At 41.4% G+C, this 27,761-nt stretch overlaps 1 protein-coding gene across 1 annotated transcript in view; it reads right to left on the bottom strand.

Annotated features, from left to right (window-relative positions):
* The window catches only part of B4GALT5 (beta-1,4-galactosyltransferase 5), a 79,019-nt gene that overhangs the window by 4,802 nt on the left and 46,456 nt on the right, over positions 1 to 27,761 (bottom strand). Inside the window, exons 2-7 of the mRNA XM_059896045.1 lie at positions 14,378 to 14,512; positions 4,565 to 4,678; positions 3,466 to 3,590; positions 2,355 to 2,471; positions 1,539 to 1,726; positions 685 to 807 (exon numbers count right to left, since the gene is read on the bottom strand). Of these exons, the coding sequence (XP_059752028.1) occupies positions 685 to 807; positions 1,539 to 1,726; positions 2,355 to 2,471; positions 3,466 to 3,590; positions 4,565 to 4,678; positions 14,378 to 14,512 (802 nt within the window). The remainder of the gene's footprint in view (positions 1 to 684; positions 808 to 1,538; positions 1,727 to 2,354; positions 2,472 to 3,465; positions 3,591 to 4,564; positions 4,679 to 14,377; positions 14,513 to 27,761) is intronic.

Below are 27,761 nucleotides of genomic sequence, written 5' to 3'. Positions count from 1 at the left end.
AAATGGCTACTTCCTGGGAAGGAAACAGGATAACAATGGGGATTAAGACTTATACTCCCTGGCTTAGACACGTCTGTATCATCTGAATTTTTACCAGCAAATATTATTTTGTATTAACAACCAACACACCCTTTCTTTTTTTAAAGCTGAGATAGAAAGTGGATACAAGGTAGAAATTCTTTTGGTTATTTGTTCCTTATTAGGTTACTATTTACTTACTCTGTAAAAATACTATTTTACACTACTCACACACAGGATTGTTCATACAAACTTACATAATACAAGCCTGATCTGACGGCATGGATAAATCTGTGTACACATAACTAACATTTGACCTCTGGTTTGGGGAGGTTTCAGTAAAATGTGCTATGAGTGTAAAGTACATACCAGATTTCTATGATTTAGTCAGAAAAAAATGAATGTAAAATATCTCATTAATAGTTTATATTGATTACATGTTGAAATGGTATTATTTTGGATATACTGTGATAAATATAATTGTCAAAATATTTTTATTAATATAATAAATTAATTTCACCTTTTTCTTTTTTAACCTTTTTAAATGTAGCTACTAGAACATTGAAAATTACATACATGGCTTAATACATCAAATTCCTATTAGACAGTGATGGTCTGGAGAGTCTAAGGTAGCATTTCTAGAAGACATTAGAAGAAGGGTAGTACCTGTTCCACAGGTCGTCATCTTCTCCACCCCAACCCCAGAAAGCATTAGGAAAGCCATTGATTTTCCGAAACTGTTCCACTGTTAAGCCGCTCACCCCGCCAAAGAACTCGGTATAAGGAAGCCTAAAAGGAGATGTATGGTATCAATCATCTGTGCATTAAAGGGTGATTTTTTTTCCCTAGAACAGGCCATCTCACTGGAGAACTAAGTCTCAAGTAAAACAATACTCTGTGCTACTGCCCTGAACCACCTGAAACTGTTTCCTCAGGATGAGACGCATCAATCTGAGTAGCTAATTGAACTTTTTTCTAATTGATTTTTTTAATAACAGTTTTATTGATGCAGAATTGACATACCATATAATTCACCCATTAAAAGTGTATAATTCAATGGTTTTTACTATATTCATGGAGTTGTGCAACCATGGCCACCATCTATTTTAATTAATTTCATCACCCCCCTGAAAGAAGCCTTGTACCCACCATCAACAGTCACTCATTTCCCCCTATTCCCCTCAACTCTATGCAACCACTATTCTTCTTTCTGTCTCTACAGATTTGCCTATTCTGGACATTTCATATAAATGGAATCATATAATACGTGGTCTTTTGTAGTTAGCTTCTGTCACTGAGCATAATGTTTTCTAGGTTCATCATGTTGTCACATATATCAGTACTTCATTCCTTCTTATTGCCAAATAGCATTCCACTGTATGGATGGATATACTACATTTTGTTTATCCATTCATCAGTTGATTGCCATTCAGGTTGGAGCTAATTGGATTTTGCCATCTTTGCATCTCTCACCATCCTTTTAGATTTAACCTCTTTAATTAAGAGGAAATGATACTCACAGATACATATACTTATCCAGTTTAGTTGCAAAGTGCCTTGGCATCTGTCCACATCCATAATAGTTACGATTGCTTTCTGGTATATGATCCACATCATGAAAAATAAGACAGTCCCAGTCCAAGTCCTTCATTGCTTCTTGAAAACCCACATTAAAAAGCATGGCTCGATTAAAGGGCTGGGTGCCAACCTAAAAGAAGCAGACCTTTATTTTTAAAAGGACTCTTGAAGCACAATCTTTGCTGCCTCAGCCCTGCCTAAAGGAGAGCTTATTGAGAGATCACTGGGCCAGAAGGGAGGTGGGTCCTGCCCAGCTCATCAGTGACTCACAATCCCTTGACCTCTGGCCTTGACTTCCTCGGAAATAAAAAGGGGTGATAAAGATAAACCCAAGCTCCTCTCTCCCAAGGCTGTTGTAAAGGCAGACAGTCAGCCATGTAACAGCATTTAGAAGGGTACCCAGCCCCATATACGGAAGGAAGAACAACACTGCCATTTCGACCTGTGGCTCCTTATCTTAAGGGGAATTTCCTGGGTCTGGAGCCTAAAGACAACACTTAAAGCAGCTCTAGCAAAACCAGCCCACAAGAGGCCTTTGTTCAAGGGTAAACAAAGTTCCACGTTGCACTCAAATCTGCTGATATTGAGCAACATCTCAAACCAGGAGCAGGACTGCTCTCTGCTCCCCTTCCTGCCACAGGGTGACTCAGTCGTGAGCTTTCAGTTTTACTGGATCTTTACACCAAGGATGCATTAGCTTGAATCTCTCTAAACTGCTGTCTCAGAAGAGAAAGAAGAGAGAAGAAAGGACCACTTACTTGCTCCACCACATAAAATGCAAACTGTAGGCGCTGGCGCTGGAGCATGGGAATCAGGTGTCGGAGCAGGACCGGGAGGTGCTCATGGCGGTTCCGGAAGGGGATAAGGATTGCCACCTGCAATGGGTCACAGCAAAAGAGGCCGCCCTGTTAGTCCCCTCATCTGTTGCTTTGCAGCAGGGCACTTCTGCAGAATCGGGGACCAGCTCTTGGGGAGTTCTGGGAGCTGTCTTATCCTCAGCTTCTCTAAATGAAGACCTGTGGTGGCAAGTCGACCCTTGGAAGTAAGTGGACCTCGTTCTTACATGTGCCATACCATGTACATAGTGGGCCTGCAAATGAATTCGAGACCACAACCCAGAGAAAGACATACATTCATATTCACTGTGACCCAGTACACAAATATAGAAACATACAACTAAAACACGCTTCACAAAATAGTACTTCCCCTTAAAACATGCAATGCACTTTTATATATATATATATACATTTTTTTAAAAATGCTGGTCATTAAATTGATTTTATAACCCAGTGATGGGCTGGAAACACTGATCTGTTCCAGACATGCTTGGATCACTGCTGCACCACAGCATCTCACAGGGCTGGCACACAACAGGCACTTTACTAAATACTTGTTGAAAGAATGGACTTAAGCCAGTGTCATAAGCTTGATCCACACTACCGATGTCTCCTGATTAGAGTCACGCAGAAAAAAACTAAACAATTCTCAGTGTCAGGCTAGATAACTCCACTTTTTATTCCGCTAGACTCATGGCAACAATGCCAAATGAGGCATGAAGCACTGAATTTGTGAAGATGGCTTCTGCAAATGTGTCACAAGAGACCTACCACCCCCCACCCCCTGCTTAGCCAATATTCCTGTAAGGAAGAAAAAGGGTCCTGGCTCAGTCATCAGAACAATGTGAATTTCTGTGGCTACAGAAGAGTCCTCAGGGAAATCCATTCCTCCAGTATGTTCCCATCAAATGCAAATACTTTGCATTAAGTAGTAAGTAGGGTGCAAATTACAAAAGGTCAGAGTGAAACCCATGGTGATTCAGATGATGGCAGGTAGGCTTTCCAGCACTTGGGGTCTGACCTCACCCCCTACCTTCCATCGAGGAATGCAATCCGATGGCTTCCAGTGGCCTCCGAGCTTGATGGTTGGGTCTTTAGAGAAGAGTTCATGGATGGCATCCATTCCAATTTCACTCATGTTTATGGCTATGGGGCCCTCTGAACAGAGGAGGGAAAAAAATAATAATTAAGAGGCCAGAAAATGGTAGTCTTATTCTTATGTTCAGGGTTGTAATCTCTGGAGCAGTTCAGTGCTTTTTCAGTGGGTTGTGTTTTTAACAGGGATGGGGGTCCCTTCCTCTGCTTTCCAACTCATTGCATTTCAGCAAATCACTATTACTATTACTGGGTAAAGCAGCAAATCAAGAAATTGAGCCTTTGAGTTCTGCTTCTGCCAAGGGTGTACAGCAGCTGAACTTCTCAAAATGGAAGGAGAAAAGTAGCTGAGCTTGGCACTGTCGCTGTGTGCTCCTGAGGCACGTATAGACACACTGTCCCAATTCATTGATCAGTGACCCCGACTGGTCACATCCAAACTCAGAACTCTCATCATCTCGGACTCAAGTCAAGAAGAGGACTGTCCAAGAAGCCCCAAAGTACAGAAAAGGTGTAACAGTACATTGTCATTGCTTCAGATTATACATGAGATTCTAAGAAGGAAAGGAAAGGAAAGGAAAGGGGAAGAGGAAGGGGAGGGGAAGAAGAAAAAGGAAGAGAAAGAAAAGATCCAAGAATTTTCTACACTAGCACTTTGTTAAGAAAATAACTTCCCTCATAGCGAACAAGTCATATAATCAGTGTGATTTATACTAAAAGACAAAGCTGGTTGCCTACACTTTCTCTAGGACATCTTAACAGACCCCGAGTTACAGAGGAGGGGGCATGTGTAAAGCAAAGAGTGAAAAATGTGGTAGAAAACGGCACCAGGAACACAGGCCACCCTACAGAAGTGCTGAAGAGGAGCCAGGGCACAAGTAACTTTCATAATCCCTGTTTCCAACGGCCGGGAGGCGTTTACAATCTTTGTATAAGTAGACATATTGAGAGCTCAAGAACACTCTCCCTTTTAGTTTACTCAAATAAGAAGGCAACAGTTTTAAAAGCAGAGGAAGATAAGGAAGAGCTCTACTCACTCATGGAAGGGAGCCTTTCGGGGCAGGTATGGTTTGCAAAGTAGGTGAAGTCTTCAGGAAGAAAAGTTGTGGTTTGTAGGAAGGTTTCGCTGTGGTTCAAGTCAAGAGGATAATCTAGAGAGGTAAGAAAAAAAGGCAACTCAGACTGGTACATGCCATCACTCCTGCAACTCTTCGATGCCTACCAAAGGAGTATTTTTCTTAGATATCATCTTTTGGGGAGGCAGGCCACTGGTCTAGCTCTTCAGCGAAAATCTGAACCCGTCAATAAAAATGTTAACCAGATGATACTAGTTCACCAGTGTTTCTATTCTTACTGTTGTTATAGCTTTATATGCAGGCAGTTCACAGTCAAATAACCTTACAACGTAATTTAAAAAAAACACAGGGCCCCCTCCCATGTCTTTCTCCTAAAGGCACCGCTCTCACTTCCTCGCCGCCGACTACCTCAGTATTTATCTCCATCAGCCTGCACACCCAATCTCGATGCTTCGGTTTTAGATCCATCTGTTGACTTCTCACTGCGGGGGCTGAAGACTGCGCTCCCTCCCTCCCCTGCCCCCACCACACACATACGCTTTCCATCCTCCAGTCTCCCTACAGTCAAATATGATAATTGTGGTTAGGACAACCTTCAGTATTTATATTATGACGATTCGATAAATACTCATTGTAGCTGAGAAATGTGGAAAGTTATGATTACTTTTCCTTTCCTGCATAATTTTTTTTTCCTGGAGCGACTGTCTTGTTTTTTCCTGTTTGCTTAGTTTTATGTGAAATGATGACAACTTGACATCGTGCCCTTTACCACTTCATTTCCCCTGAAGACACAGGCATCAGGTCTTCCCTCAATTTCCTCTTCCTTAAGAAGGTCCAGCACCTCCCGATCCACTCCAGTTTGGACAGGCTTTCCTGTGAGCCTGATGTGCACATGCTACTCTGGGATCTCCCTTCCTCAGTGTCCTGGGAAGTCCCTTCATCTTCCTATAGTATCGAACCTCAGTTTTCCTAAGTTCAGCTTCTCCCTTGTTCTCACTTGGTAGAGCACATTCTTCCAGTGGCTTCCTAAGAAGAGGGAAAGGGCAGTGATTTTGAAACCCTGTAGAGCTGATTATTTTCTTTCTTCCTCATTTGATACACGGTTGGTTGGTTTTATAGAATTCAAGGCTGGAAATAATTGTAAAGGTGCTATCCCACTGCCTTCTAGATTCCCCTGTGCCTGTTAAGTCCGAAGCCATTCCCATTCCTTATCTTTGTGAAAGGTGAAGTAATTTCTTTCTGGAAGTGTAAAGAACTTTCTCTTTGTTCAGGAAATTTCATATTGGTGTGCCTGGCCCACCGTGTTGACCTTTTGGTGGGCTTTTAAAGTTTGGAAATTCATGTCCTGTTCTAAAATTTTGGGGTGGGGAGGAGGTATTATTGTGGTGATGATTTCCTCCCTTCTGTATTCTGTGCTATCTTTCTGGAGAACAGAAAATAGGACTCAGATGTTGGACTTCTTGGCCCTATAATTTTCTCATCTTTTCTAACTGACTTTCCATCTTGCTATTTTTCTGCTCTACCTTGAGAGATTTCCTCAATTTTACCCAGTCCTTCTTTTAATTATCATTTTCTGCTGTTATAGTTTTTATTTCAAAGTGTCCCTTTAATTTTCTGAATGTTCATTTTTTTTTTCAATATCTTGTTCCATGTTTGCAATCCTTTTCCTCTGACCCTTGAGAACATATGTGATAGTTAAGTTTTCTCCTCCCAGCATGTTCTGTTTCTTCCAATTTGCTGCTTCGTATTTGTTTTGATCTCTAGCACAGTGATGCTTGGCCATCTGCTAATATTTAAGAGTGGGGAACGAAAGCTGACTGAAGGGTCTGGACTGAGGTTCTTCACTGGAGGGTGTTCTGGCCAAAAGTTTGGTTTGGAAACCTCCAGTGTCAATATCTTTGGGTCTTTCCTCTTGGTCCAGTCAGGTTCCCCAGAGAAGTCTATTCTAATCTCCTGCCAGAATCATATGGTCTTTGCTGCAAGCACCCTAAAACTGAGGAAGAGGAAAAGGCTAGGGCACCCTAAACCAAGCCAGGTCCCCCCAGTTGAGGTACCCTCTATTTTACCATCTCTGGAGGTTATCAAGTCTCTAGTACTTTGCCAGGATGGGGGAAGGAATCTGGGTATCTGACTGCTTTTTAAACAGCTTTCAACCAACCTTTATCTTAGTTGCCACCTTTATCCTTATCTCCAAAAGTACTTGATGTTGCTGATTCTTGAGCTTCTGAGGGATTCTGGGGTATAAACTGCAGTGGTTGTTGGCTTTCCTTGCTGCCACATTAGCAGTCGGTTTTCTTGGGTCCATTAAGTCCTTTATCACTGGTCCATCTGCTTTCCAACTTCCAAAATTTTTTGCTGTGGCCTCCTTTCTTGTTCTCATTTTCAGGGGTTTACGCCATTAAAAACACACACACACACACACACACACACACACACACACACACACACCCTTATCTACTGTCATTTTAGTGACGTGTTAAAGAGTAAAGCAGAGGCCTTTTTCTTAGGGGGAGGTATGAAGGGGGTCCTCCAACCTCTTTATCTTTTGACAGATAAAGAGAGTGAGGCACCGTATACGCAACTCGTACAAGGAGACCTGGCTAGTGCATAACAGAGACCCGACTAAACTCTGGGTTAGTGATCTTTCCATTACACTGCACTATTTTTTCAGAGTATGAAAATCTCTTTCACCAGTCCTTTTGGATTCATGCTGATTCTATGAAAATTAAAACTTCCTATTCACATTCACTTTGCACCCTGGAATTCTAGAATCTTCAACAAGGATATTTTTTAAAAAGCACTATGAAAGGGCTTCCAAGAATCAAATGGCTAATACAGTGAATCCTTTTATACAGACACATGGCTGCCTATTCTACAAGTACTCAGAGGACGAAACTCAATGAGAGGCAACTTGAAGAGAATTTGAAGTCTCTTTTTTTTTATATTATGAGTATTTATTATAAATATGGCTGAATACAAGGATTCATATATATATAATAGGTTTCATATCATCTCATGAATACAATAATATTTAAGTCTCTTAACAGGGGAGGAAAGGAACAGAATGCTTTCTGTCCTTTTTAGTTGCAGCTTTCCTGAAAAACAATAAGCTTGCATTTATATAAAGACATAAACCAAGTCAGCATGAACACTAAAGGTAAAATTACATTTACACAGAAATTAGCCCAAAGTCCTCAGTTCACACATGCAAATCCATCCTAAATCGAGCCCTTTCTGAAGGTATTAACACTTCAAAAAGCTACGTCAAGAACCTCCAATGCTAATCATTACTCTGGGTGATTCTCATTTTGCTTAATTATATACATATATATATACACACACATTTTTTTGTACATAAAATGATTCTTTTTAAGAAAATAAATTAGCAGTTTTCACGTGTTCTGGAAAACGTGTAGGTCTGTGATGTGCGCATGTGTGGAGGGAGAAATTGGTTAGAAACGGCATCACAAAAATTATAATCATCCTCATCAGTTCACTCAGTCCCATGTAAAATATACAAATCAATTTTCACTGCAAAGTAAAGGAGCTGTTACAGTGGAGGATTACTGGACTGAATGTCAATATTATGACATAGTATGAGTGTGTTTCGTGTTTGGTAATTGCAATCATTGTTGCTTTTGCTTTGGTCATCCATTTACAACGCTTGGTGTCAGTTTATTTATGTCTTGTAAAAATAAAATACAGTGTGTGTGTGTGTGTGTGTGTGTGTGTGTGAAAATAAATAAATAAATAAATACTTTTTAAGGAAAAAAAAAAAAAAAGAAACGGCATCATAGTAATCTGGCAAAGAGATTCCCAGAAGTATTACAATAGGCATTTTCATAAGCAAATCAACAAAAACAGAATAATAATTCTGGGCAAAGACAGAACCAAGCCTTAGAACTACAACCTAAGTAGGGAACAAGAAGTTAAAAAAACATGTGGGAGAGGAGACAAGACACGGTCTAACCTTAATGATCCACTTTGGGGGTCTGTTTGAGGACACAGATAAATTCCTTTCTACTTCCTTCCAACACTGATGTATATAATAGGCCTGGTAGTGAAACTGTACAACCCAGATTGGGACTTGAACCCACTGTCTTTTTTTTTTTTTTTTTGGCCATGCCCATAGCATGTGGGATCTTAGTTCCCTGACCAGGGATCGAACCCGCACCCCCTGCATTGGAAGTGCAGAGTCTTAACCACTGGACCGCCAGGAAGTCCCATGAACCTACTGTCTTTTAACTGAGATCACACACCTCGTCTCAGGACTTACTGAAGCTCAGGTTATGTCTCAGCACAGAAATTCAAATTCAGTGACAGACAAAGTGATAGGTAAGAAGTGGATTTGTTTAGAGATACACATTCCATAGGCAGAATGCAGTCCATCGCAAAAGGCGAGAATGGCCTTGGAAGAAACACACACCACAGACAGAGTGTGGACCATCTCAGAAGGTGCGAGGCCTCGAAATATGGGGTTGTTAGTCTTTCTGAGCTGGGTAACTTCATAGGCTAACTAATGGGAGGATAATTCCAACTTTTTGGCGGAAGGGGCAGAGATTTCCAGGAATTGGGCCACCGCCTACTTTTTGACATTTTACGGTCAGCCTCGGAACTGTCACGCGCCTGTGGGTGTGTCATTTAGCTAATGTATTACGGAGAGTATATAATGAGGCTCAAGGTCTACTGGAAGTCGAATCCCGCCACCTTGGACCTAGTTGGTTCTAACCAGTTTATGTCGTGTCCCAAGGGCTATGTCATTCTTTTAAAGGTTGTGCCCTGCCCCCTTCCCTCCTGTTTCATTAGCAGCTAGCATGAAACAAAACACCACTTATTCTTTTCTTCTGGTTACTAAATTAATAATGTCATTTTTAAAAAAGAAAACCTGAAATACACAACTCCTAAGTGAAAGTCCTCCATAACCTTGCCCTACACCGTGGAGAACACCCACACCCCAAAAACACTAATTTCCTCATTTCTAATTTTAAATTCTTTACATAAAAATTTAAACAAAATCTACCTTTCCACTAGTAGTAGAAGCCTTTTAAACTGGAAGAGGCAGAGGAAATTAATTGCTCACGACCTGGTAAAACTGTGCCTGGTTATTGTGGAGTCCTAGCTGTCCTCCAGCCGCCTAGAAATGGGAGGACTATACTGCATACTCTCCTCAGGGGTTCCAAACACCCATTTCTTCGTCTTCTAAAGCACGACCCTACTGCATGAGGGAACTGCTGAGAGAAAAAGCCAGCCTGCTGAATTTCTATGGTCACGGTTTTACTTTTTAATTTAAATCTAATCCATTTCGAATCAGGACATGTTCTTCCAGCGAGGGAGGTAGACGGCAAAGAAGGCAGCTGCCTTTACATTTATAACATGGAACCACAAGAGACATCCTTCCTACCTGCAGATTCAAATGGCCTGCTCGGTCAACTTTGCTTTGCATCAGTGGTTCAGCAGCCTTGGCTGCATATTAGAATCATCTAAGAAGCTTTTTAAAAACCCTTATGCCCAGGCTATACCCCAGACTAATTAAATAAGACCCTCTGGGGGTCAGGGGTGGGGGCAGGCATCAGCATCTTGTAAATTTGCCCAGGGGAGTCCAGTGTGCCTCCAGGTTGACATGGCTACCCCAGTACACGGCGGTGGTAAAATTCTGCTTTCTCCCTCAAATTACCAAATCCAGCTGAGCGGGGACTGAAAAGCGCTGACTAACAGATGCCAAGAAGAATCACTACTTTCTCCTCCCATTTGAGAAAAGGCCAAACCCTTGCCTCTCTGACTGAAAAAAAGTGGAAATATATACATATCAGAAAGACGTCATCAGGACAAGCATTTGTAAAATTAAAGAATTTGCATTCTTCGAGAGTTAGCACGCTTAAGGCTGACTACCTGCTGGGAGAGGAGACGTAAAGACAACTATGGACTGAGCAGCCAAAAACCAGAGAGAAAGAGCCTAAGAATATCGACCTCACTGAATAAAGTACGAAATGTACTGGCAGTGACTCTGTTCATTTTATTTGTCTACGACAACAGACCTGTTTTGAAGGATGTGGGCAACAGAATACTTTTCTGAGTATGTGACCAGAAGGGGACTGAGGCCATCAGCGCGGGGAGGTTGGTGTGCATGTGCACGTGAATACACAGGGAAGAAATCTCCCTCTGGGTAAAAGTGACTGCGTAGAATGACACCTGGAAATTCGTACTTAAGAATGAGAAACGCCAGGCCACCCAACCACTCACCTCAAATACACAACTAAGTGGCTGGGCTGGATGAACCCGAGAATTCTCTCCTGATGCCAACATTGTCTTGAGCGTCTCCCCCCAGTGCTCTGAGTAAATTTTACAGGACTCACAATCTCGCATACCAGCGGCTTTCAGTGACAAGAAGCTTCTCCAGGTCATTATCTCAGGCTTAGTTCCAGGTCCCAGTCCTGATCCCTCCAAGTACTTTCTTTTTAGGCAGCAGCCATTTGAGCTTTCAAGCATAAAGAAAGCTAGCATTACTCAAACGACACACTAGCTTTTTAGCCACCCTTGGCCTCCTGAAGGCCTTTGAACATGGGCGTGTGCCACAGCACTTTTTTTCCAGAGCGGGGCAACACAGTTCATGAACTACCTCAGTCCAGCCTACTCTTACCCAACCCACGGCGCTCCTGGCGGGAGTGGCCAGGTCAGCGGTGGTGGTCATCTGGCTGTCTCAGCAGCTTTAGGCCCCAAATGCTCTTTCTGACTGTGCTAGGCAGAAAATTACTTTGAAATGAATAAAAATAGTTGGTTTTTACTGGATAACTTCCAATGAAATGATGTTTCCTCTTCAACACTTACTCACCAAGGATGTGCCAATAACATAGAAGCCAATCAAGATGGTAATCTCAGAACTAGGTTACAACGCTTAAAATGTGTTTTCTTGTTAAATCTATCCACTCACACGCTCAAAAATCATTTACTCTATGCCTCCTATGTGCTAGGCAGTGTACCAGGTACCAGGGGTAGTACAAAGGCAACACAGGAAATGAGGAGCGCTGCTGGGGTTCAGAGGTCAGCAAATCCCAACCCCACTGCTGCAGAGAGTCCTATAACTCCGACCCCTTCATCCCTGAAAGGGGGACACAGTCGTTATCTTACTGAGTTCTTGTGAGGAGCCTATGAGATAATGCAAGTAAATCATCTACCCCAGGGCGTTTATGCCGACGGAGCGGAGCCAGCAGCGCCAGGATGGTGCCGCTGGAGAGCGAGCAGATGATGGTAGAACTAATAAACCCATTCCAAGGAAGGGTTCTGTGGAGGGATTTGAGCCCTCAGACGACAAGTGTCTGTTAAGAGCTACTGATGGGAAAAGGAAGATCAGCACTGTGGTGAGCTCCGAGGAAGTGATTAAGTTTCAGACGGCTTATTCAAACCTACTGAGAGCTACTATGGATGGGCTGGAGAAGCGGGACAAAAAGAGCAAGAGTAAGAAGAGCAAGGCAGCGTGGTGAAGGGCACCAGATCTCCCGCTTTCACCAGCTAACCACTGAACTGCTATTTTTCCTTTGGTTTTTACTTTGGGCCACAAAGCTGGGTTTCTGATTCCCCTACAATATAACCATTTTCATGTGAGATTAGGGTCATTTTTGGATGGAAGAAGGGCTGAAGTGTTTACAGGGTAGTTACAAGAAGCCAGTTTATTTTAGATCTGGCTAAGTGGTCTGTGTTGTATGGTTGTAAGTTTCTGGATAAGAGTTTATAGCCTCTGTAGCTGTCTGTGAAGAGCACTGTATCATTAAACCTGTATTTATCAGCACTGACCACCTTTTATTCCTTTTCCCACCCCATAAAAACTTTCTGGCGATAGCTCCTCATTCTGGAATGATGTGACTGTGAATAGGCTTTAGGCCCTGTCTTATGGGTTACTGGAACTGAAACCTGACAATTTTATAAAAAGCTGTGTTATTTCATGGGTATTTTTCCCAACTTGCTGTATAATTTTATCATCATAGTTCCTTTAGCAAATTTGAAAGAGTTCTCATAGCCAAATTAGAGTTTGCTTAACCAAACTAAGGGTAAGCCTATTACAAAATCATCAAGAATAAAGATTCCAAGTTAAAAAAAAAAAAAAATCATCTACCCCATCACAAGCAGGCCCCGACAGCAAGGACTTCCAATTTATGAGGAAAAGAGACACATTAAACACAAAATGGATGATTAACTAGTCCAACCAGAGGGATGCTGGGAAGAATTATTTTAGTGTATGATAATTTGAGGATAAACACATGCAAATTCAAGTAACAATGGGTCCCTGGATAGGCCTTGCAAGGGTGCAACTCACTCTCTGCTCAACTTCCAGGGAAAACAACCCCTCAGGGAATTAGCGTGACCTGTGTTGCAAGACCAGCAGTGGTGCAGGGATGGAGACCTGCTGCGCACCCTCTAACTTTGCGAGAAAACAGACTACCTCACCAGTGGCCCAGAGAGAAGCCCCAGCATCCTCTAACCTTGGAGAGGCATGAACACTTGGACTGGGTAAAGGTCATGACACCACACATGCTCCTTTATCTGGAGTGATACAGGGAAAAGAGCTCTGAATGGCAGTCAAAGGACTCCCGAGTTTTATCACCCAACTAGAAGCAGGTTCGGGCAGGGTTTAGGGAAAGTCACATGACCAAGCCACTCCAACACCCCCAAGATTACTTGTACACGTGAAAAATGGAAGTAACAAAATCCTGCCTACCCGATGGAGCCATATCCGAGTCAAGTGAGACAATGTGTGTGGGATCATCGGTTAAAACCGAACACCACACAGGATGAATTAGGAAACAAAAATGTGCTTGGCCTCCTCCCTTGACTTCAGGAGCTGCAGGGACTCCTCTTCCAGGTACGGAACAGAGCTCAGGCAGTTTGTCCCGTGAGGCCACAATTTGACTGAAAAGCTCTGAAAAGTTGATCGTTGGCTCTTTGTGAACAAGAAGAAAGGAAGTACCGAAGCTTATGGGTTTGCTAACTGTAGCGCTCGGTTGCTGCTAAACTGGCCAGCAGGACAGACTGATAAATTAGGACGTGGTCAGTTCTTCTCAGGATTTAACTTCCCTTTCAGAGGCAATGTTTTCTCTTGAGATCCCAAAACCCCAGAATAATTCTCACCTGCAACGGTTGCAAAGCAATTTCACATTCTATGGTGAGCTCTGGACAATCTTAGAACTTACTAGAGAAGAAAAAAGGATTGATTTGGAGGAAAGAATATTTTTAAAAATATACATATTTTATAATACTAGGCTTGAGTGAAATCAGTAAGAAGCCACGGGGAAAGCACATTAGTCCTCAGTTAAAGAAATAAGTGGCAAATCATGAATGCGAAGCAAAATGAAATCTCAGAATCTATTTTCTAAATAAAAACCATCCCTGGCTGGAGACTGGAGAGGCCTCACGACAGACCCATTTAACCATCTGGAAATACTGCCTCTGTTCAATTTTTGGAAGAGTTAAAAAGAGAGACATAAAAAAGACAGCCTCCTCTCAAAGGTGAAGAACTTGCTATGTACAGTCTTTTGTAAAAGTAGTTAAAGTCAAAACCACGATTCAGGAACAAGTTCTTACAATATAATGTTAGGCAAGCCATCTAACCTCGGTGTTCTTTTTCCCTCTTTATATACTTAGTGCTTATAAGATAATAAAAGTTACAGGTAAAAGTTCCAAAGATCGAGGCAGAAATGTTCACTCCTGGGTCCATCATTACCGCTTAGCTGAACTCCTGGGAGGAGGCCCTCTGAGCAGACCACCTCTTTACTAAAAATATACCTGAGTCATTCACGCTGCTGTTCCTCTTGGCGTAAGCGCTCCGAACCACCTGCTCGTAAACCTGAGCGCCGATCGTTCTCATGTTGTCCCGGATGAGAATGCCTTGAGCCTGCATCATGAAGAGGTAGGTGTTCACTGCAGGAAACAGACGGGAAGGGAAAAGAGGTTAATTCAAAAGCAATCAGTAACATAAAACACATAGAAAACACCACGTAACTTTGGGTTTCTTTCTTTTTTTTCCCCTTTTCTTTTTGAAACCTCTTTCAGCTCTAAAACCCTACAAATGCCGTAACTTCTATTTTCCATACTGGGTTCTACGTTTTCAGGACACCAATATTCCTTGGGTAGCTAGTAGAACTTAGGGGTATTTCTGTCCATATTCAGCAGTTTTAGAAAAACCATAAATGAAAAAAAAAATTATATTCTACCTGGTCTTCAAATACCCAAGCTGTATTCTAGCACTGTTATGATCAGAGAGACCTTTATGGATCAGTTAAAACATTCTGAAAAAGATCTCTGCTCTCTTTAAGTTCACATTCTCAATACTCAATCGCTATCCTCAGAGAAAGGAAACCACCAACTGCCCTCCCTGCCTTCTGGAAACAGTTAGATGTAGGGTCTGGTCCTGGCTATCTTTTGAAAGTGTGGATGAAGGTTCCAGCTATTTTTCTTTGCGCTATTTGGAGAGAAGAAGAAAATAACGAAAGAATGTTAGCAGTCCTCACTACCCACCCACGTCAGCCCCAAAGTTCAAAGCAATGGGAAAGGAGCAGGGGGCTTGGTCCAGGTGTCAGTTAAAACATATTCCCTTCATGATACATACAAATATCCAATCATTATGTTGTGCACCTGAAACTAAAATAATGTTATATGCAAGTTATATTTCAATAAAAACAAAGCAAAACAAAAAAAAACCATATTCTTAACATATTAACTGCCCAATCATTGTCATCTTTGGAAAGTGATCTCAGGGGTGGCACATTTATAAGTCTAAACTCTGGCGTGTGCTAGGGATCATCTGAACACTTGACTGACCTCTAACCAGGCCCCAGGCAGGTATGCAACAGAGATGCTGGGCCACTCCTCCAGACTCAATACACACAGCCTTGGGCGGTCCTGGTTCTTCAGCAAGACATATTCTGTGGACACTGTCTCATCATTATTATCACAGTGTCCTGCACATAATGGGCAGTAAATAACGACTAAATGGATGAAGCTTAGAAGTCTGTTTACTTTATTTCAAGCTATTGTGTGTGGTGCTTGTACTTGTGATGGGGGTGGGGACAGGGACAAATCAACTGGCACAACTCTCAATGTGGAAAACATCAGGTGGCCCACATTAAACGGGGACATAAACTCTTTCAAAAGATTTCTAATCATCTCTAAGGTAAATCCAGAGCCGTAAAATAATTAACAAAAGAAATCAATGTTCAGAATGCTTTTAGAAATGAGGGAGCAGTTTCAGATTAGGCCTGGTTGTGACTGGAAGACAACTGCATGCTTAACTCCTGGCATTGGCTGAGAATAGATCACATACAGTGTTTACTCTCTGTAGCAAGAAAAAGTTACAGGAAAAAAAATTAGCTTCAAATCCTTAAAGAAAGTATCATGCTGTGAAGCCTCTGAAAAAAACAGTAGCACCTCATTTTCTATTTACAGCAGACAGCACTGTGCCCGGTCATACTAGGTAGGTAGGCAGTTAAGCCTAAGATTTAAACTTCTTCCAATATCATATTTCTAATGTGGTTCTGTACCATTTTTTTAATCACTTAGACTTATGTATATTATACATATTATATTAAATCTTCCTTCCATCCCCAACATACTACTAAACCAGTTGTCTTCAATAATATAGAAACAAATATTTATTGAACATTGTGTGTAAAGCTGTCAGTTAGGCACTGCAAAAAATACACTATCTCTTTTCTCCCGAATTTCATCTTCTCTGAGCTTTTTATCTTCTACACTGTAAAGGGCACTGTTGTTAGCCCCTCTTTTAAAAATTCCCTCCCTTTCTTAGTTCTGTAGGATTCCTCTAGGGCAGTTCTCAAATCTTTCCCTGCCTATTGCCTGGAGAGCTTTCTGAAGCCTGCTTCTACGCCTCCCACCCCCAGAGACCCTGATCCAGTAAGTCTGAGTGGGGCCCATGAATCTGCACTTGTAACAAGCTCACAGGTGATACCAGTGTGGCTGGTCAGAGGACCACATTTCCAGAACCAAGGCTCTAGGGAGACCTCACCTACCTAATAAATAATAGTGAGTAACATTTACTGAGCACTTAATTACCTAATTCTTTATCTCATTTAATCCTCATAACCTAAGAGGCAAGTAATACTATCCAACTTAGAGTCAACTTCTAGGCTTCAGTTTCTCCACCTTGCTTCACCAAGGTCACTGAGGGATGGATTTGAACCAGGTGTACCTACGCTCTAACCACTGAGCTTAAGAACTTGCTCATCCATATTCTAGCCACAACCTGTCCCCCAAAGATTTCACACACCCACATGACTTAAATGATTGCTCTTAAGGAGATAGCTCTCAAGTCTTTATCTCCTACACAAAGCTGCCAGGTGGATCTTTCTTAATTACAGATTTAGCCACATTGCTCCTTCTCAAAAGCCTTCTACGTCTCTTGTCTGCATGCCTGGGCTTCTGCTGATCTGCAATGCTTCTGCTCTCCTTTCTGCCATCCAAATCTCATTAATCCATCAAACCCCAGTTTATATAATTCTCCAGTCTTCCCCTTCTAGAATTTCTGTGGTACTGTTAAAGACTGTCAAAAATTTGCCTTTTGTTTACATTTTGTCTTAGTTTGCTAACAACTGTCTCGTGTGTTAGTCTTGTCATTCAATTAACAAATTTACACAAACCACGTATTATCAATGCTTTTTCTAATTATCCACAGGAATTAGCACAAGGCTGAAAAAACAAAAGGCTGAAGACATAAATTTTGCCAAACAAAAGAAAACAATCACAAATTCACAGACTCAGGGTTGGATGGGATGTTAAAGAACACTTTTCAATACCTCCTCATACATCACCCAAAAACTATGCCTTCCAAGAACACAGAGTCAGTAAGTAAAATAAAGCCATCTTCAAAGAAGATTCTACTTTGGGTTGGGTCCAAAATGTTTTCCAGTCACTTTTACCCACTGGTTCTCATCCTGCCCCTTGACAGAACAGTGAAGTCCCTTTCCCACACTTCAGATATTGGAAGACAGGCATTTTCAACCTCCCCCCACCCTCACCTCTACCCCACCTGACCTCCTCCTGCAACCCCAGGCTAGACAGCCCCACTTCCTCTGTGAGCCCCCTGCCCTTGCAATCACCACACCTTCCCTCCCCATCCCGGCTGCTCTCCTCTGAATACCCGCCCAGTGGTCTACACTTCGACAAAGAGCGGTGCCCGTGAGGACAGTGGTCCAGGTGCCGTCTGATGAGCCCAGAAAGAAGCAGAACTACCAGCAGCCATATTCCATCTGTTACCAAAGCGCTGTCAACTCAAGCCCCCTCCTGGAGATGCAAGTGCACAATAACTCAAGGCCAAAGAAATCCTACAGCGGAGAGGCTGAATAATCTAATCCACCATTTCCCAAACCAGCCCCTTTTCCCCCACATAATGTAACTAGTAGCATCAAGTGATTCTCTGCAGAACTCACTTTGTGAAATTGTTTTGGGTGTTTTTATTAATAGAATTTAAAACTTCCATTACATGGTAGATAATCAATCGATAATTGCTGAGTGTTGTTGGTAAATAGCAGTCACACCATATTACTGATTCACATTAAGCTTGCTAGAGGCAAAATACTCAATCCTTTTAGCTGCTAAGCTACACTTCCTCTGTTCTGTGCTCACGCAGTTGGTTATACAGATCAAACTGTAGGACCTTACAAGTGTCCCTATTAAAAGTCTTGTTACTAAATTTAGCCCATGGTTCTGGCCTAAACTAGGAAGTGTATATGCACGCTGCTTTCAATCTAAATGATCTCATTTAAAATTCACATCTTTGTGACGTAGATATCATCTTGATTTCCTATTTAAGATAAAGATGTCAAGTCCTCCAGAAGTCATTTACCCAAGGTCACATAGTTAGTGAAGTCAAAAACAGAGAGAGGTGAGGTTAGGCATTCCATACCACTTTGATGGACGTTCTTTGAAAAATGGTACTTTCCAATAATGTGTTCCTGATCAACTGTAGCTGAATCACAGGTAAAAAAAAAAAAATTTAATTGGCACATGGTTCTTAAGTCCTCAATTGTGTCAACAAGTACCTACTGAGCCCTGACTTTCCCGTGAGCTTTTTATTTTTTTACACACAGTACTAGGCCACTGTGGGCCAAGGATGAGCAGGACCACACAGAATAAGGTACAGACACAATTAAATAAGAAGGTATAATGCAGTGTGATAAATGCTAAAATAACATTTACTACAAATCCAGGCTTACTAGTAGCTTTTTTACACTTTCACGAGAAATGGTAATTATTATCCAGCCCCTGTTTCTAGATTGAGGCATCTCTTATGATCATAACTTAGCTGAGAAAAATAAGCCCCATTCAGGTTTACATAATTGGAAATTTCCGTCCAGATGCCAATGTAAGCAGCCTTGGGCCGTGGCTTTAACTGGAGAGTTTCCGGGAGCAAAGCACCAGGCCTCCTAACAGGAAGGCATCCTCTCCTCTCTCCATCTGAATTCCAGTCAGCCTCCATATCCCTATGAATCAAGTAACACGATTTTCACTTGAACACACACATTAATAAATGACTCTGACTCATAAAAAATTCCTCACTAGATAATGAAATCTGACATTCCAGATTAGCAGAATCATTTGACACAACGAACCCAGGAGGAAATGACAATTAGAAGATTCTATAAACTTAACAGTTCACAATTTGTTTTAACCTAAACATGTGTATCCTTAATGTTTGTTACATCTGGCTTGGTAAGCTAAAACAGCATTAAGAAGTAGAAAAAGAAAGCCATTCCTTTCCTGACCACTGTCTAAAATCTGTCTTAACACCAACACCCAGACACGTGTGCGTGTGCACACAGCCCCACCTGCAGCCTCCTTCCCGGCTTTATTTTTCTATTACACCTTTTCTCATTTGTCTTGTTACCACCCCCTAGACCGTGAGCTCCGTGAGGGCAAGGATCTGTGCCCCTGGTGGCTAGAACAGTGTGTCTGGAACACAGAAGATGCACAATGAACACTTGAATAAGTGAGTATCTAAGTCGGGACAATGAACAGTGGAGACGTCTAAACTCAGCTGTGCCCAAGAAGGCGTGGCTATGGGATTTCAAGCCTTTCTCTCTCCTTTACGAGAGGAACTCAAAATGTTTTGAGTTAACCAGCTTCATTGCACGAACCTGTTCTTAAGAAAAGTTCAGCAATTCCTTTTCACCAACTGAGCAGAGCTGCCAAATAGATTAGCTTTTCCCTAAAAATGTTCTCTGGTACTCTCACTCCTCATGAAGTTGTTTGGTTTTTTAATGTTCCTTAATATAATGCACAAGTTTATTCAAAACCTTGTGCAGTATTATTTGTAATAGGAAAACACTGGGGAAAAAACCTAAATGTCACCCAAAGGAGACTGGTTGAATAAATTACTGTACATTCACATGGATGGAGTACCGTGAGGCTACACAAAAGAATGAGGAACCATTCAAAATAGCCCCAAACTGGAAAGAACCCAGACGTCCATCTATAGTAGAACAGATTAAAAATGTGTAGCCTATCTGAATCTTGGAAAACTATACAGCAACCAGAAGAGACAAACTGCAACTATATGCAACCACATGGGTGAGTCTCACACATCACATGGAACAAAGACACCAAAGGGCACAGACGGTGTAATTCTATGTACACAGGGCCCCAGAAGAGGCACAACTAATCTGTGGTGTCAGAAGCCAGGGAAGAGTTATCTGTGGGGCAGGGGAGGAGGGTTGGAAAGGGGGCTTCTGGTCATCTTTTATTTCTTGACCTGGATACTGGTTTCATAGGTATATTCATTTTGGAAAAAGTCATCAAGCTGCTCACTTCCTTGTGCACATTTTAATATGTACACTGTACTTCCATAACATTTACCAAAAAAAAAAAAAAGAGGAAAATCTATGAACTAATTTCCAGGATATATTGTTAACTGGAAAAAAGCAAAGAGCAATAGCGTGTGTGTGTGTGTGCACATGTGTGTGTTATGCTGGCTGTTCAAGACATAAGGTGAAATTTTATACACATATTTTTATAGGAAGAAACAGGGGAAAGGCAAACCAGGTAAACATTCATTATACACCTATTTTGTGCCAGGAACTGCCCTTCACTCTGTGAATAAAATGATAATTATAAATAAGATACAGTCCTTGTCACTATCTTCAGTCAAAGAGCCAGACAAGGAAACTGTAGCTAGTGTTGTCTGTAAGGGGGCACAGGAGAGTGGCTGTAACTCATATAGTGACGCGGGGGATCAGAACATACTCTCAAGAAGAGGTGACTCTAGGATATGGTCCTGAAAGAAGAGCGCTGAAATAGGAAAGGGAAGGGCAAATGAAGGGGCACAAAGGGAGAAAATACATTTGAGGAACTAAAAGCAGTCGGGTATGGCTGGAATGAAGGGTATGTATGGCCAAAATGGGAGGACGCGGTGGGGTGGGGATGGAGTTAGAAAAGCAGAGGGGAGCAGAATGACAAAGGGCTTTAGGTGCTATACTTAGGGCCGTGACATGGAAGAAACAGTCCAGGATCACATTTCAGGTGGGCCAACTAGTAGGAATCAATCAAAACAAGTGAATACACCCCTACTCAAATTCACGGCTCCAGATAAAAGACTGAGTTTTTTAGTATCCAGACCTAAGTTCCTTAAAGGGAGAAACTTCTTTGGATGAACTGAATAAGGTGCTGTATGTAGAATCCCATTTGGTTACTACAAGCTGGGTGCCAAATCTTACCAAAGACTGTATTTTCGCTCTACATGAAGCAGCAGCAGGAATACCCTGTCTGCCAAATCTTGGAGCAAGCAGATGGAGTGAAAGACATCAAGATATAAAGCCGGTACTACTGATACACAGCCGGGGAGAGCTGGGGCAGGGGCGGGCAAAGGTGGGCCTAGTGTTCAGTGGGCCCATCAGACTAGGTGTTCTTTCCCGGGATTGACTCACATCTGGTATCTTTGTTCTGAACACCCCCTACAGGCCAAACAATGTATGATTTCTAACAGGGTCAAGTACATTCCAGGAAAACAATGGAACAAATCGATGGACCAAGGATTATACCCCACTCACATTCACATGATTTCAAAATAAAATAAAGGATGGGGAAAGGGAGAGAATATAAAGGGAACAGAAGTAGAAAAGGAATAAATAGAAGAAAACAGGAATGCTGCTCACTCTCTCTTCCTGCCCCCATATATAAAATACACCAATGAGATATAATAAAAATCAAGGGGAAACAAAGAACAGAATATGTCATAGGAATGTTGAAGTTTGATTTCTGCCATGCTAGAATATCTGCAAAACCTGCACGGCTTTTTTGGACCAATATTTTCTGAGAAATACCAGAACCTGAAAAATAACTGATCTCTACTCCCCAAATCAGAGATTATCAGTGTTCACTGCTCCGCACAATAGGTGTTCTGTAAAGAATGAATCCACTTATTCTGCTTATAAAGAGACAGATTCCTGTAAAAAGCAATACATTTCTTGAGTCCCCTACGTGCCAGTGCCTTTCTAAATACCTTCTGCGTTATCCCATTTCATCCTCACAATAAACTGAGAGGTAGGTTATTACTCTCATTTTATAGATGAGGGGACTGAGGTCTGGATATAAGTAACTTGACTACTTGGAGCCAAGGTTTCCCAACAGGTCTTTGTCTCCAGAGTCCAGGTTTTTAACAAATATGTTCTATCATCTCCCAGGTTCTGGATGCCCAGGAGTCCTGTGAACGCACAGCTGTCATCACCACACTCTGCTCGCTGATTCCTTTCATCTGAATCTTTACCTTGAACTCATACATGATTGGCCAATATTCCACTTCAGTGGTGGTGCCAATGATCATGGTATAGTCTGGTACATCCCTAGAATTTTATTAAGTTTTATTAAAATTTTATCAGTTTGAAGCTTTAGTATGAATCACGAATTTTTGCATTTCAGATCTACTTAAAATGCTGGATACTCATGCTATACAGAGAGAGATGAAGATCCAAGGTGTGGGTACACAGTGACAAACATTGAAGAAAAAAAGAAAGCTGTTTGGGTTTTTTTTTTTAAGACGCAAGGAATTTTTTGACAATAAATTTACACCCTTCGGCACATCTATTTTAACGTTCTGGAGCAACTGTGTGACAGTTTTCACACTCCTCTGTACGAATGCTCTCTGGTGACACCTGTTCATACTAAGCTTTAATGGCTCTTTTCATGGCTTTTCCTGATATCATCCCACCCCCAAGATTAGAACTGTCTTGACTCTTTCCCAGCTGATACGTAAACTCTTACCATGACCCCTATAAATGTGAGCCTATCTCTTCCAGCAGGCTGTAAACTCCTCAGGAGTACAGACTGTCTTACTCTTTTTTTCATCTACAATATCTGACAAACAGTAGACACTTAGCTACTTATTAAATTACTGAATTACAGCTCAGCACACAGCATGCTGTTATGGCCGTTTGGTGGAGGTGAACCTTGTTTTCTCATATGAGAAGCAGACTGGTTTTTCTGCAACCATATAAGAAAGATTCTATAAGCCAGAAGACAGCATAGTGAAACTGGTACTTGACTAACTTTTCTGGTGTAAGTGTAAAGTATAACCTTTTGGGAAAACTATTTGCAAATTCAACAAAGAGCCATAAAAATACTCGTATCCTCTGATCTAGCAATTTCAAGGAAATTATCCTAAATATGAGGACATTCTATGCACGAAGTTTTAAATTAAATTATTCCTAAAAACAAAAACTTGGAAAAAACTCAAAAGCAACAATTAAAGAACAGATAAGTTAACAGTAATACATATTCCTGGTAGAATCTTATACAACTTTAAAAGCAAAAGCCATGAAACCTTATAAACGGAATAAACGTGGAACACCTAGCATAGACTACCATACTCTTAACAATATGAAAAAAAGTTCTGTTATATTATGGTAATTATTGCTAAAGAATAAGCACATGCATAAGGCAAAAAATGACTAATGGCAAATTTACTAATATGCTTAGATGGTAGGGGGTAACAGTGATATGAATTGACTTTTTTCCTTCTTCTGTTTTTCCAATTTTCTCTATAACAGCTTTTTGTTGTTGTTGTTAATATACAGTAGGGAAAAATAAAGGATTCCTCCAGCCAGACTGAATTTATCTAACATGACATTTATAAACAAGATATTCACAATTCCGTTCTTTGCTTGTCAGGCTAATGGGAGAGGGGGTAGGTGGGTGTATAAAGTGTGCAGCTGCCACACTTGAACTATCTCCACATCCACATTCTGTTCTAGAAAGGTTGCCAATAATGGCTGCCACATTCTCCTTAAGTCCTCCCTACCTTGAAGGCCAGGAGAGCTTCTTAGCCCAGAATGCCTACAGAAACCAAGAATTTACGCATGGACAAGGTGTTCTAGTTTTCTGTCTTGGGAGTGGAGTATATCTACAATGCACAAACAACGGACGTGAGGGGAAGGAGAAGAAACCCCTCATATTCTAAGGGAAAAAGGTAGAGGGTAAATTCCTAGACTGAGAAGGCCGACGACATTGGTTCAACTCCTGTCCCTGGCTGGCTCTGTGGTCCTCTCCGGACCTCGACCACCCCATCTGTACGATGGCATTACTGAACTGGATGCAGTTTCCTTATCCTTTTCTACCAAGCCTGACCCCCATCACTGATATACATAGGAGATCGTCTGCAAATAAAAATGTTTATATTTACACTGAATATCTTCAAGACATAAACTTATATAATATTGAATGTGCTTTTGCAAATCACGCAAACCCCTGTAAATTCTGATTCTTCTCCCTTCCCTTTGGATCTTGAGAATCACTAGACTGCAAAGTCTCTTTCAGCTCAAAATCCCAAAATTATAAACTCACTGTCTTCTCCTCTCTTCATTTGGGAAAAACTGACTTAGAAACACCTCAGATTTACATTTGTCTACCTTCTCACTCCTTCTTTTCCATAGGGAGTAGGGTTTGGCTGTCCTTACACTGTCGGCCTTCCTTTCCAGAACAACGGCGCTTTAGCCCTCTTCATGATAAAGCTGGGAGTGGAGCCTGAATGAGATGGGAAAGCACATTCCCAGAGCCACCGCCTTCTCCATACACACTAGAGTGATCTAGAGGGAACATGGGTCCACACAGGGCTTCTAATTCCCTATATTTCCTCTCTTCCTCTCTGACCATGTTGAAAAATTGCATTTTCATGATGATTTAAAAGAAAACAATTCTATAGTAAAGAGCTGAATTTCTTTAACTCTGAAATGCTATCTGCCTACAACTCAGTTTCTTCTATCCCTTTGCAAATATATAACATAAGATTTTAGGATCAGGCTAAAAGTTGCTTGTCTAAATGATTCAAAAGACTGACAATAATGAATGTTGGTGAGGATGTGGCAGAATAGGCTTCTCCTACCTTGTTGAAGGGAACATAAATTGATATAACCCATAGAGGGCAACCTGGCGATGTACTATGTCAAAGTGAAATGTTCACACTCTTTAAACCCACTTTCAGGTATTCATCCTAAAGAAATAACTTGACAAATACGAAGTATGTCCAAGGATGTTTATCTCAGTATTATTTATAAAAGCAAAACACAAACCTACCTAAATGAGCAACAAAAGGACTAGAGGAAAAAACTGTGGCAGAGTCATAGCATGGAAAACTAAGCAATCATTACTTCATGAAAAGAAATCATATTGTGTAACAATGTATACAGGACATCACATTTGTGTTAAAGTAAAAGACACAGAGTTAAATAAATGCATAAAACAATTTTGGAAATTGTACACCAAGAAGTTCACAGTGCCATTTCTGCTCAGTAGAATTACAGGTCTTCTGTACTTCCTTTGCTGTTGTTACAAGGCAGCATTTCCATGACAGTCAGAAAAACCCTGGTATGATAAAGAGAGTGTCTGTTCCCGCAGTGGAAATTCTTGCAGTAACCAAATCTGTTTGAGTTGATCCAAAATTTCAAAGTTTCCAGAATTACTAAGAATGCCTTTTTCACACAGCACCTATTTAATATCTAGGAACAAACTCTAGGAATGCTGCCTTAGGACATGGTCCTTTTCATTTTTTTAAACAATGATGTTTTCATTTTTTTAAACAATGATCGTACATTTTTATATGGGGGGGGGGACACAAAAACACAACCAAGCTTTTGCCTTCTCAAGGATTCCCCCCTCTTTACTGCTCCAGACCCAAATAATTACCCCAACCCCAAACCATTATTCTACTTTCGCCTAACCCCAAATGATTCATAATTATCCTAAAACTTCTGGTGCTTCTAGTTATAACTTCATCAAGCAAGTTTTCTCCATCCATCCCACGATCCCAAAGTATTTTTCCATAGACAGCTCTTTGGTCTCCCTCCTGATCCTCTTTTGGAAAGGAGATTATTCTCCATGTCCTATGGGGATAATATAGGATAATCGTATTATTTTTAGCCTATTAGATTGTAACAGACTAATAGGGTTATCTACTCTTTGGGAACTTAAGTGTTTCCAGAAGGCATCATTCTAGCTGAAATTAGCAACCCAATTGTCAAACACATGAAATCAGAGCCATGATTTCTACAGAAAGACAAAAATTACTAAAGAAAGCACTTGAAAATGTCTTGACTCTGAGGCATAAACACTCAGCAAAACAAGGTCTTCCCTTAACACCCTGTGGGTATGAAACCCTCCCTCCAGACCAGATGGCTTGTCTTTAGCAAACATCAAACTGTAGTCCTAGAAAGGGGTCTTCTGAGCCACTCATTTGCTGTCATCTATGATATCGCTTTGCCTTTCACTTGATCCAGCTAAGTGATGCTCACATGTTACAGCAATGCAAGGCCCACCAAGTCCACAGAAACAGAAGGGCCAACCTATTCTACAAGGGAATGCTGTAAAGTGTAAATCGTGTTCAAAACTTGTAAGACTATTCTGGAACATTAAAAACAAATTCTGCCCACAGATTACTTGATTGCAAAGGGCAAAGTACACATTTACAATGGGGAGATCAGACAGGCGTCCTTGACCAAGGGATCAAACTGGGCATTGCTAACATTAAAACAAGGTAACATTACCTTCAAGAGAATTCCTGCCAAAAAACTTTTAACCTACATCTAATCAAGATTTTAGATCTTCTGGTTTACAAAAAATACAGGGGATTAAGGAAGACATCAAACTCAAACCAGGCAATTCCAGATTGTAGGACAGTCTATGAGACAATTGGCCTGGACTCTTCAGAAAGTTACTGGGGGCTTGGAGGACGGGGCAGGCAGCTACAGACTAAGAGACCAAAAAGACATAATCAAATATAATGATATAATAATGTGAGTTGGGGGGAGGAAAGCTGTAAGTAACATTTTCAGCACTACTGGGGAAATTTGGATATGGACTGGATATTAGAAGATATTATGAAAGTACTGTTAATTTTGTTAGTTGCAATAATAGTATTGTGGTTATACAGGAGAACAGCCTTATTTTTTTTTTAATTTTTTATTTATTATTTATTTATTATGTTTATTTTTGGCTGTGTTGGGTCTTCGTTTCTGTGTGAGGGCTTTCTCCAGTTGCGGCGAGTGGGGGCCACTCTTCATCGCGGTGCACGGGCCTCTCACTATCGCGGCCTCTCTGGTTGCGGAGCAGAGGCTCCAGACGTTCAGGCTCAGTAGTTGTGGCTCACGGGCCCAGTTGCTCCGTGGCATGTGGGATCTTCCCAGACCAGGGCTCGAACCCGTGTCCCCTGCATTGGCAGGCAGATTCTCAACCACTGCGCCACCAGGGAAGCCCCATCCTTATTTTTTAAAGAGATGCCTGCTGAGGTATTTAGAGTTAAATATCTTGGTGCTGGGAATTCCCTGGCAGTCCAATGGTTAGCATGCCACACTTTCACTGCCAAGGGCGCAGGTTCCATCCAGGAACTAAGATCCCGCAAGCCGCACGGCATGGCAAAAAAACCAACCAAACAAACAAACAAAAACCTTGATGTCTACTTACAATTTAATTGTACATGGCTCAGAGGAAAAAGAAAAAAGAAAGCCAGAGTTAAAGTAAATAAAGCGAAGTGGTAATAACTGTTGACTCTAGATGGAGGGTAACATGTTCACTGTGTTATTCCGTTAACTTTTCTGTATGTCTGAATTTTTTCGTAATAAAAATTTGGGGGCGAAGTCTGATTTTGGATGTATCACAACTGCCAACTAAATCT

The sequence above is a fragment of the Balaenoptera ricei genome, chromosome 15 (genome assembly GCF_028023285.1).
Source record: "Balaenoptera ricei isolate mBalRic1 chromosome 15, mBalRic1.hap2, whole genome shotgun sequence".
NCBI classification, from domain to species: Eukaryota; Metazoa; Chordata; class Mammalia; order Artiodactyla; family Balaenopteridae; genus Balaenoptera; species Balaenoptera ricei.
The sequence above is the reverse complement of the archived record's forward strand: the minus strand, read 5'-3'. Positions and strand labels throughout refer to the sequence as shown.